This window comes from Antechinus flavipes, chromosome 2 (assembly GCF_016432865.1).
Source record: "Antechinus flavipes isolate AdamAnt ecotype Samford, QLD, Australia chromosome 2, AdamAnt_v2, whole genome shotgun sequence".
NCBI classification, from domain to species: Eukaryota; Metazoa; Chordata; class Mammalia; order Dasyuromorphia; family Dasyuridae; genus Antechinus; species Antechinus flavipes.
The window spans coordinates 227,648,710-227,661,460 of record NC_067399.1 but is presented as its reverse complement, the minus strand read 5'-3'; the positions used below and the strand labels follow the sequence as shown (position 1 = coordinate 227,661,460).

Sequence of the window (12,751 nt, the reverse complement as noted above, 5' to 3'; positions counted from 1 at the left end):
TTTTTTTTTTTTTTAAATAACTTTTTATTGACAGAACCCATGCCAGGGTAATTTTTTACATTATCCTTTGCACTCACTTCTGTTCCACTTTTTCCCCTCCCTCTCTCCATCCCCTCCCCCAGATGGCAAGTAATCCTTTACATGTTAAATAGGTTACAGTATATCCTAGATACAATATATGTGTGCAGAATGGAACAGTTCTCTTGTTGCACTATTCTAAAATTGTTTTAGTTTTTATTAATGCATAAAGTCTATAGCAAAAAAAAAAAAAAAATTGGGAGAATTGGATTCAGAAGGTATAAATAACCCAGGAAGAAAAACAATAATGCAAGCAGTTTACATTCATTTCCCAGTGTTCTTTCTTTGGGTGTAGCTGCTTCTGTCCATTCTTGATCAATTGAAACTGAATTAGCTCTCTTTATCGAAGAGATCCACTTCCATCAGAATACATCCTCATACAGTATCATTGTTGAGGTAATATATACCAATTCTTAAGTAAACATGGTCTCATAGTTATCATTGATTTTGGTGGCAGAGGGATGGAGCTCTTTGGTATATAGTAATCATAATATTTTGTTCCTTTAGGTTCTCAAAATTACAAATATATTTAGATATATGTCTAAATATATTTACATATTTCATTTTTCAAAAATACAAGTATAGGATTATTTTTATTATTTCTTCCAGGAAACCTGGCTTGTCAAATTCATGTGGGGAAAAAATGATTTTTTTTTTTGCTATAGACTTGATGCATTAATAAAAGCTAAAACAATCTTAGAATATATTGTTAGCACATATATTATTAAAATAATAATCCCATTTTATTTTGTGTAATTATTAGCTATAGCTAAACATTTATATTTATGTAGTACTTAAAGTTTAACAGGCACTGTGTTAAGTGCTTTGAATGTATTATCTCATTTAATCCTCTCATAACAACCCTGAGAATTAGGTGCTATGATATCTGTTTTACAGATGAGTAAGTTAGGGCAGACAGAGGTTTAGTGACTGGACCAGGGTTATACAGCTAATAAATATCTGAGGCTGGATTTGAAATCAAATTTTTCTGAAGCTCTACCTAGCCTTAAGTTAGACTGTATAGTTAGATTATATAGACTGATTATTCATTTTTAGCATCATATTTTTAAAAGGTAATTGCCAAACTGGAAGGCATAGAGAATGTCAGCCAGGATGATGAGGGGAATGAAACATAAGCCCTGGCTGAAAGTGGACCCTGTATTTGCTGATGTTGGGGAAGCTGAGATTTGTGTCTTACTAGAGCTTGGGAGTTCTGAGTTGCAACAGAGTTAGTCATTTAGGTGTGCATCCTTAAGTCTAGCACGAACTAAGTGAAATCCTGGGAGTTGTGGACCATTAAAATGATAAAGATTGGTGAATCAGCCTAGATTGGAAAAATGAGAGTCGTTTACATCTTCTGACCCAGTCTATGTTGGGATCCAGGTTATAAGCAGTTGCTGTACTTCCAGCTTGAGTGGGATAAGATGGAGGAAGCAAATAGGTGTTAGAAATGTGTAAAATATGAAGGGTAAATTATTCAGCTTGGAAAAGAGAAAACTTACAGAAGACAATTATTTTTATGTATGTCAAATACACCTGAAAAGGGTTTTTTTCCTATTTTGCACCAGAAGACAAAACCAATAACTTATTGAGAGTTGAAAATTTATAGGGAGGTATATAAAAAAAAAGTTTCTAATAACTAGACCCTTCTAGCAGTAAAATGGCTGCCTAATGAAACAATGAACTCCTTATCAGGGGCAAAAAGTGATATGATGTGATCCCTTGTATGTTTTCCCTTATTTCCACTACATTCTTATTCAGGCCCTCATCATTTTCTTATCTTGATTGTTGCAGAAGTCTTCTAATTGTTCTCTAGTCTATGCTCCATACACCTGCCAAAAGTTATTTTCCTAGAGAAAAAAAATCTGGGTATATTATCTTCTTATTCAATCTTCATTTATTCCATATTATTTCTGTAATCAAATATAAACTTCTTTATTGGGCATTTAAAGCTCTTCACAGCCTGACCCCTTCCTACCTCTTAGACCTTCTTACATATTACTCACTTCCATATACAATATGAACTAGCCATTCTGTTCTACTTATTGTTTCTTGCACATTATGGTCCATCTTTCTTCTCCTAACCTTTGAACTTTTGGGCCCCCAATTTGGAAAATTCTCTTTACTCACTCTTATCTCTTAGACTCCCTGTTTTTGTTCAAGTATCAAATGAAATACCACGTACCTAACAGACCTGTCCTGATCTCCCCAGCCTTCCCTTCCCCTACTTAGTATGTGTTTTGTGTATACTTTTAAAAATACATGTTGTCTTCTCTGTGGGATATAAGCTTCTTGAGGATACAGATAGTTTTCACTTTACCTTTCTATCATTAGCATTTGTATAGTCACATAGTAAGCACTTAGTAAAAGCTTGGCATGGTAGATTTTTTTTTTTTTTAACCTTACATGTTTGTGCTTGGGGATCTATGGATAAACTAGGTAATGTCAAACACTGATGAGCAAATGGTTTTGAGTTCAAAGAAATTAAATAAAGAACACTGTGGTTTGAAATAGTTAATGAGAGCTTCATGTAAGAAATAGATTTTCAATCAATCTGTGAAGAATGAGTAGGATTTGAAAAGATAGAATAAAAAAGAGAAAGATATTTCAAGTAATAGGCCTAACAGTAAAAGAATGCCCAGGGTATATTTTGGGAGACAATAAATAAATCATTTTATTTGGAATAGAATGCATGTATTAGAGATTGCCTCTTAAATATATTCTGTGCAAAAAAAAAAAAGACTTTTTCTTTTTTTTTCAACCTTTTATTTTCAACCTTCGAAGTTGTTTTTTTTTTTTTTTTAAATAAAGTCTTATTTTATCATTTAATAAAAAAAGTAATGATTTTGGTTTTAGAAACAGCCTGTGGAGTTTTAGAAATGTCCACTACCGTCTGAAATTGTATTCAATTATGAGTTATTTTCTGCAAGATTAGTTTTGCTGCATTTTACATTGAGTGACAGTTACTTTTTTCCATGTTTTTGTTTCTTAAAACTTTCTCCCCAATTCAAATCTAGTTTATTTATCAGCTTAGGGTCTAATAGACAATCCCTTCCTTCTACACATCAAAACAAAAATAAACCTTCAGTGAATAATTCTAAGATATGTTGGTGATGATTGTATGCAGCTTTCTTTCTATGTTTATATCTTTATATACTCCTCTCTGGAAGGAATATTAACAATGGTTCATGAAGGGAAAAGATCATTCTGGAAAATAGGCATCTATATAAACTTTAAGAATACTTGTTTCTAAGGTAGGATGAAGGGCTGTTCACATTTGATACTTAGCTTCTGACCTAGAGAGATAACTTCTTAAGAATAAACCATGGTCTTTTTTCTCTGATAGTTTGCATTTTTTTTTTTACTTCTCTCAACTTAAGGAAAACTTTTCAGCCCTTTTAGAAATATCAGCATGAACTGCATTATAGATTTTAAAGATTGATGAGATCTCAAAGAACATATTTTCCTATTCCTTCATTTTAGTTGAATTATGAAGGTCAATGGTCTTTTTATTTATTTTTTTTATTTTCAAAATTTTTTTTTCAAAATATATATAAAAATAATTTCCAGCATTCACGCTTATAAAACCCTGTGGTTTTTTTTCCCCCTCTCTTCCCCTCACTCTCTCTCCTAGAAGCAAGCAATCCAATATAGGTTAAATAACGTGCAATTCTTCTGTACATATTTCCATATTTATCATGCTGCACAAGAAAAATCAGATCAAAAAGGGAAAAAAATAAGAAAGAAAAAAAAGTAAATAAACAACAGCAATAGCAAATAAATACCATGTTGTAATCTACATTCAGTCCTCACAGTCCCCTTTCTGGATGCAGATGGCTGTCTCCATCACAAGTCTTTTGGAATTGGCCTGACTCACTTAATTTTTGAAAAGAGCCACATCCATTAGAATTAATCATCACATAATTTTGTTGGTGTTATGTACAGTGTTCTCTTGGTTCTACTCAACTTTACTTAGCATCAGTAAGGAGAAAAGAAAAAAAGGCAAGTAATGTGATCTTTTTCCAGATTCACTTTCTAATGAAACCATATGCAAAATTTATATATTTAACAAATATAGGTCTCCTGTTAAGAGTGACATTTTAGTTTACTATTAAAGAAGAGCCAGAAAGAAGACATGAGGGTAGGAGAGCATTCCAGTCTTAGGGGACAGCAAGAAGAAGAGAGTAAATTGTAATGAGATTGCAAAGGTAGGAAAGGGCCAGGTTGTGAAGGACTTTAAAAGATACTCACTTTTATATTTGATCCTGTGGAATTTATTGAGTAAGAAGGTAGCATGTTTTAGGAAAATCACGTTGTCAGCAGAGTAGAGCATAAATTGGAATTTATGACCAATCACAACCCTGTTGTAGTCATTCAGATAAGATATTTTTTGGACTTATACCAACATGGTAATTGTGTAACTGGAGATGAGGTAAGCAAGAAACATATTAACAAGAGAGTCAATCAGGCTTAGTAGATTGGCTTTATGAATGAGAAGTTGAGGATGACACCATGTTTGTTTATCTGGATAACTATGAGATAATAGGTCCATAATAGTAACAGGGAAGTTTCAAAAGGAGGATGGGTTAGGAGAAAAGATAATTAACTCAGTTTTGGACAGGTGGTGTTTAAGATGCCTATGGGACATCTCTTCAATATGTCCAAGAGATATTCAATGAGGTATGGCTCATGAGACTAAGGCTGGAATATGTAGCAATCTCTGATATGTATTACAAAATTTGTAATCATTTATTTAGAGATTATAATTGAACTCATGGGAGCTAATGAGCTCATGAAGCAAGATGATTTAGAGAAAAGAGACAGCCTGAGATAATGTCTTGGAAGACACAGTTAATGGGCATGACTAACGAACCAGAGAGAAACAATGCTATCAAAACCTAAAAAAAGAGAGAATGTATTGGGGAAAAAAGTCAGACTAGATGGAGGAGTAGGTCCAGAATTGAAAAAAGACCATTAGTTTTATCAAAAGATCACTGGTAACTTTAGAGAGAACAGTTCCTGTTGAATGATGGGGTTGAAAGCCATATTGCAGAATTTTGAAAAAATTAAGAGGATAGGAAGTGGAGAAACAATAATAATGTGCATTTGTGTGGACAGAGTGTTTCTAGATTCTAAGCTTTTGGGGAGAAGCATAGTGCTTTGGAAAAATCACTTGAAGGCACTGAGTTTGTTTTAGCTGCTCTTTACTACCTGTGTGAGGTAGTTGGAGGAAGGAGAAAGTTGGATTGTGGGGATGACTTTTACAATTCTTTCCAGATCCAGTTCTGATTTTCTGAAATTTTACCCTTTTAAAAGACATGAAATACTTCTTCTATTTACTTGGCTACATCCTTTTGTTTGTGCACTGGGTTTTTAGTAAGTGTTGGATATTTACTCCTTTTTAGCAAATAGGTTTGGCTAATTTTGTTTAACCAAGCAGTTTAAATTAAATGTCCCTACTAACTCTACATAATGTTTGCTTGTAGCAGTGTAGTTATTTCATTTTCTCCCTGTCTTTCTCCAGTTGATACACCAAAATCGGCAGGCTATCTTAAACCAGTTTGCAGCATCTGCCCCCGTTGGCATTAATATGAGGTCAGGCATGCAACAACAGATCACACCACAGGTAATGATGGAAAAGTACATGTTGTTAGCATTTATCAACCTAGAGTTATGGTTTTCAAAGTGTGGCTTGGGCTGGTCTCTAATGGTAATGGTGTTTCTAATATAATTTTTTCTGGTGTTTACAAATAATTGTATCATCTCTCCTTGTTGTCTGATCATATGTAGTACCATTCTTATTTCTGGTGAAGTTGTTTGGTTTTGGGGTGGGGGTTTGGTTTGGCAAATAGGAGTAAGCAGAAGAGTTCATTTTTACCCCTTTTGGGAGCATGATGAGGCTAGAGGGACAGCCCTATATTTTTACAGATGAAAAGAATTCCTGATGAGGGGACTCCTACCACCTACCACTGAGTTACGTGGGGAACTGAGAATGTAAGAAACTTGACTTCACATGTGTCCAGGGTGAGACATCTTCCCAATGCTGGGACCAGCATTTACTGGTCTATTTGCTATGCAATGGTGACTTTCATTTTGAAGTCAAAAAATTCAAGTGCCACAACTGAAAGAATATGAACATTTCTATCACTGAATTTTACCATTTCAAAACATGAAGGAATCTTATGGCCAATGTTTCTTTAACATTTTAATCTTTTTGATGAATCTTGCTTCTTATTTTGTTTTTGAGTTCAGATGGCAGAGTTAAAAAAAATGATTAAGTGCTCTAGGAATAAGCAAGCTATTATATTAAATTATTTTGAGTGATACTCTGTGAAAACTAGTTTGTCATGTGTGTGTTGCACGCATGCACACACATGCTCATTCATCTATTATGCTTCTCCACAAAGGTCCTGCTTTAGTGCCTCATGGAGGTAATTCTGATCTGGACATTAAATAACTCTGTGATCCTGACAAAATTACTTAACATCTCTCAGCCATAATTTCCTCCTAGGAAAAATAGAGCTAAATATAGCATTTACCTCATTTTGGCTACTTATAAGTATCAAGTGAGATATTTATATAAAGCAAACTCATGCATAATAAATAAATGTGAGTTATAATTATAATAATAATAATAATTATTAAAGACTGTGCCAATAGAGCGTAATCACTGACAGATTCTCTCATCCTGGAAAGGTTTCAGGCACATGCTCAAAGGCAGACTGAGTCTGCTTTCTAAGGGCCTGACTTGCTATGCATGGATAGCCTCATCACCAATTAATCACCAGACATTAAATGATTATTTGCTTGTGGCAACCCATGAAATAGAAAATTATGACAGTTTTATGGTGTTCCCTTCCATTTCTGTAGTGACAGTTACAGAATGGCCAGAAAAGGAAAGTAGAGAATAGAAAATGCTATGAATTACAGGCCATATAGAACATCTACATATATTAATTTACTGGTTGGCACTACAACATCTTTATAGAAAAGAGAGGTGAATACAATACCAAAAGATATGATTAATAATATCTGTCTTGACATTGCCAAGTGCTGGGAAAACAAATGCATAAATAAAAAGGTAATCCTTGCAGAAAAACAATATATAAAAGTGACTAGAAGGACAGTGGAGAGAATAATGAACTTCTGGTTTGGTGCTCTATGGAGCATTATAGACAAAGTGCTGGGGAGACAGAGAGCCTGAACTCTCCTTAGAATGAAGATTCTAGAAGGAACCAACCCAAGAGAGTGACAGAGAGATGAAGTGAGCTTCCAGGACAAAGAGGTTTCTGGAACATTATAGAGAAAATTCCAGAGTTGCAACCTAAAGAAGAATACAGAAATAGGTGATCTGGATCCCTTTCTTAAAATGGGATTTCCTTTTTTTTTTTTTTTTAATTTAATTTCTTTTTTATTTATTTTGCAATTACATGTAAAATTTTTTAACCTAACCTCACCAACTGTGTCTTAATGTTCCACTTTTCCCACATTCTTTCCAACATTTATCAGACTAATTTGATAGATATAAGATGATATCTCAAAGAGTTGTTTTAATTTGTATTTCTCTAATCAAAACACTTCTTCATATGCCTATAGATAGCTTTGATTTCTTCATCTGAAAATTGATTGTTCATATCCTTTGACCATTTATCAATTTGGCATTGGCTTGTATTCATATAAATTTCACTCAGTTCTCTAGATATTTGGGATATGAGGCTTTTATCAGAAAGACTTGCTGTGAAGATTGTTTCCCAACTTTCTACTTTCTACTTCTAATTTGCATTGATTTTGTTTGTACAACAGCTTTTTAATTTAATATAATCAAAATTGTCTCTCTATCTCTTGTTTGATCATGAATTTTTCTCAGGTAGACTATTTCTTGCTTTTCTAATTTGCTTATGGTATCATTCTTTTATATCTTAAATCGTGCACCCCTTTTGATCTCATTATGGTATATGAGATGTTGGTACCTTGTTTATGTCCTATTGTTTTCCAGTTTTACCAGCAGTTTTTGTCAAATAGTTCTTATCCTGTTATATTATGCTTATATCTTATACTTTTTTAGTGATTTTACAACGTTCACTTTTGATGGTTTTGTGGTAGTTCTCTCCATTTATGTTGATATAATTATTTTAAAATTTGATTGTGATTGTCCTTACACTTAGTAGAATCATGGGGCAAATCACTGAACATCTTTGTGCTTTATTTTCCTCACCTGTTTTTAAAAAAAGAGATAATAATACTTAGCTTAGAGCTACCGGGTGTTTGCTCCATAAACATTTTGAATACATGTATGAACTATTATTTCTTCTTTGCTTTTTCCAATTTCTGAACTTGGAGCTATCATGTTCACTGTGCCTATTTAAAAATCACGACTTACTGTATAAATGAAGTATTAAATGCTTTATTTTAAGATAAAGAGATTTTCATGGAATGCATTTTGTTGGGAAGAGAGTTTACTTTGAACTGTTTCCACCAACACTATATTAATGATTATGGGGGCTGGATATTCATTATAGGCTTCAATACTTTATAACTCCATTAGATTTTTTATTGTTGCCCCATTCTGCCTTGATTCTCAGCATAGAGTATTTCCATTAACTCTGAACTAAAGTTGGAGAATATTACTTAAAGATTAACTTTTGAACTTCAGATATCAATGTATCTGACAATATTATATAATATGGCTACCAAATAAAAACATCAACTTATTTTCATGGCATTTTAACAGTTTACAAAGTATTTTATATTATTTGATCCTCACAACAATCTCTTCGAAGCAAGTCCAAGTTTATAGGTGTTATTACTGAGGAAATGGAAATAGAAGTTAAGTAAATGGTGATCTAGATTGCTGCCAAAGTGTGATTCCAGATTTTATTCTTTCGGCTACAGACTTTCGGCTATAACTGTTCCTCTTGCATGAAAAGGAAGGGTAATTGTTACTAGACATTTGTAGTAAGGTCTATAATAGTCTCTGCATTTAAGAATTAAATTAGAGTGAGGTTACCAAATCTTGCAGAACACCAAATGATACTTTCTCTTTCCCCTAGAATACCCACACTGTGTGTTTCTCTATCACACCAAGTACATTAACCTACAATTTACCAGACAGTAATATAATCTGGAAATTATCGCATTGTTTAGAAAAAGCCAGTGCTAGTAATTGGAATAGGAGGTCGGAGGAGGGAATGTGGTGATAGAATAGGGAATAGGATCAGTATTAATGATGGTGATAGTAGTAGTAATAGTCTTCTCCTCCTCCTCGTCCTCCATTTGGATTAACATATGTCCAAAATCTCTCAGTTCTAGAAATCCTGAACTTGAATGATAAGTTAGCTCATCTAATGTGGATTATAGGGAAACAAGCTCACTCTATTTAAATTCATACAAGACTTATTTGTACCAGAAAATTATGTTCCCTTCCTATCTCCCACAAGTAATTTGGAAATGGAGTGCTCATAATAGGACAAGCTTTAATTTCAGTTGAGCTGTATGATTTAAATCATTTTATCTGAATATTGATAATTTCCCCTGTAGCATTTGACATATGCCATGCTTCTTTTAATAGATTCCAAACATTTTTTTATTTTAATTTTACCATTTTTGACTGGTTGTCTAGTTGTACTTATAAACTATCTTAGAAGTCTATATTGAGGTTCCTATAATTTCTTGAAGTAATGTTGCACTGTATGAGATGTTTTCTTAATTTCATTGCTTTAAGGTCATTATTTCTTCAGTGTCAGTATTTCCTCTAGATAACAACTAACAAGTTGTGTTAATAGCAGAAAAAAATATTGATCACCAGGGTTAAAAAAAAAAAATACTTCTAGCATTGTATTCTTCAGAACTTAGGTTTGGCTAAGATAACATATGTTTAAGTAAGCATCAGAAATGGAATTTGGAACCAGATTCTCCAACTTAGAGCCAAGGGTCTTTTTACTTTACCATGCTGAGCTTTAGTAGTGTTCTGAATTACTTTCTTACTTCATCTCTTTGACTAAAGGGATAATTTTGTTATTTTAGGAACCAAATTGGAAGCTTCCATTGACTTAAAATGAAATAGAGTAAATGACAGATCTGGGGAAAAATTCCTGAGGAATTGTTGTATGTGCCCGTTTCCCTTTGTTGAGAAATGTCTCAACATATAGAAAGACTAATCAAAATACCCTTTAAAGTTTTTTTTAATTTGTAGAACCCTGGGCAGATGGAACAGGTTTGGCAATGGGAAAAAGAGATTTTACAGTCTTACTCAGGTGAAAGAGAATGCATCAACATTCTGGATTCCTTTTTCTCTAATTAAAGATTTATTTAATTTATATATATATATATATTTAAACAATTTTGAGGAGCAGCATCATAGTCCTAATCAAAACAATCTTTCAACATTTGATCTTTTAAATAGTGGAAATTTGAACTTAATTATGATATTCAAAACTCATTTTAATATTTCTGACTTAAATTTTATTGATGATAAAAGTAAATTTGTATAAATATTTCTGATTATTTTGGAGAGTTATGTTTTCTTTGCACAGTGTTCATTGATGTTATCTACTAGAAAATGTCATTTAGCTTTATTCCCATTTAATTGTATTAGTACATAATGTTTATGATAATCATAACTTTTATTTTACAGCCTCCTCTGAATGCCCAGATGTTGGCACAGCGACAGCGAGAATTGTATAGTCAACAACACCGGCAAAGGCAGCTAATACAACAGCAGAGAGCTCTATTAATGAGACAACAAAGTTTTGGGAACAACCTCCCTCCTTCATCTGGACTCCCAGTTCAAATGGGAACTACTCGTCTTCCTCAGGGTGCTCCACAGCAATTCCCTTACCCTTCTAGTTATGGTACAAACCCAGGAACTCCTCCAGCCTCCACCAGCCCATTTTCACAACTGACATCAAATCCTGAGGCATCCTTGGCCAGCCGCAACAATATGGTCAACAGAGGTATGACAGGGAATGTTGGAGGACAGTTTGGTACTGGAATCAATCCTCAGATGCAGCAGAGTGTCTTCCAGTATCCAGGATCAGGTATGAAGTCAATACATTAATATTAGTTTTAAAAGCAGAGATTGTTAAAATTATGTCTACGAGAAAACAGATTGTAGTCGAAGTTGTTTTAAAATCAGTGTATAACCAAGCATAATTTATGTTGTATCAAAAAGCATTGCAAAAAGTTTTTTACTAGTAAAAATAACAATAATAATAATTGTGGGCATATGGTTTGGGTCTTTGGGGGCCGGAGTGGGGGGAGGGGGTTAGCCAGTAGTCAAAGTGAATTTATATTTAGGAAAATAAATTTCTTTTTACAAAATAAGCTTAAGCATATATCATTATCTCATTTTACTTTAATTATCTGTTTTCATATTCATTTAGGGGACTTATAGAACTGTCTCATTATTATTCATGTACCTGTTAGGAGTTAATCTTAGGAAAAGGTTAGAAAGCATTGTTTATCAAATTACAGTGCTTGTAGCAAATCTTAGAGCATTCCAAACTGGTAGAACCTGTAAGAGCTTCAAAAGTTATTTGTTGGTAGAAGTAACAGATTGATTTGATAATTCTTATATCCTATCTCCACAAGATTGGTCCTGCTTTTCTCTTTGTTTAATCTATTTTCACATTAACTCTTCTTACTATTTCTAAACAAAATGTAAAATTTTACTCTCCCCTTCTTAATTTTGTGAAAATCTTTTTCTAACTTATTTTTGTTGGAGCTATGGTGGGAGTCGTGGGAGTCTTGTTAAAAAGAGAAAATTTGGTGCCCTTTCACTTAGAATAGAGGTTTTGATTGAAATCTAGGGCTTATCAACTTGGACTTTTAATATTTTGATAAGTGTCTTTCAATCTAATTCTTTTCCTTTGTTAATTTTATGTATTTTATTTTGCCATTTACAGACATTCGGAGAAGAGATGCATAGAATTTACTAGACTGCCAAATTTTTTCTGTTGTTAGAGATATATTTAACATTAAATTATATATTTGTGTGTGTGTATATATATGTGTGTTATGTGTGTGTGTGTGTATGTGTATATATTATATTATATTCTTGTTATTTCAATTTCTTTTCACATACTTACTTTACTATCATTTAACTAATTTGAATGTGTAAGATAATTTCACTGTTTAGTGGTTGTTTCATCTTTATCCTCTATGTCTATAATTCCAGTAGCTGCTACCATGTAGCCGTGATACAAGGACAGCTTAGGTCTTTTATATTATTATTATTAGGTCACTTATACAAAGTGATATATAGTCTTATAGCTTATAGTTGGCTTATTCTGATTATAGATAAGTAATAAGAGAAAAAAATATACATCTTTATTTTATTGTTTTTTTTTCTTTCCCTAAAATACAACTATTAAAACAAGAAGACAAAAACAGAAACCGAACTAAATTGTGGTTTCTTTCTTTTAACACAACATTCCTGACCATCATTTCTAGTTCGAGTTGCACTTTCACTCACACTTCTCTCCTTGTCCTTCCCATTGCCTCTTCCAGATTCTTCCTCTGTCACTACCACTCCAGTAATCTTCCCTTATTTGATGTTTATTCAATTCCTGTTTATCCTATTCAAAATTCTAGTAGCTGTTATTTACAAACCACTCCTAGAACAGTGTTCTTCTTCAGTGAATTCAATATTTGCTCAAGATCATTCCTCCCTAAC

At 33.1% G+C, this 12,751-nt stretch overlaps 1 protein-coding gene across 10 annotated transcripts in view; it reads left to right on the top strand.

The window, feature by feature from the left end:
- The window catches only part of NCOA1 (nuclear receptor coactivator 1), a 202,818-nt gene that overhangs the window by 170,468 nt on the left and 19,599 nt on the right, over nucleotides 1–12,751 (top strand). For 9 of the 10 annotated variants that reach the window (XM_051976364.1, XM_051976360.1, XM_051976363.1 and 6 more), the window contains 2 exons: nucleotides 5,603–5,704; nucleotides 10,712–11,114. In XM_051976364.1, the coding sequence (XP_051832324.1) occupies nucleotides 5,603–5,704; nucleotides 10,712–11,114 (505 nt within the window). The remainder of the gene's footprint in view (nucleotides 1–5,602; nucleotides 5,705–10,711; nucleotides 11,115–12,751) is intronic. The other variant, XM_051976366.1, reaches the window with a different exon arrangement.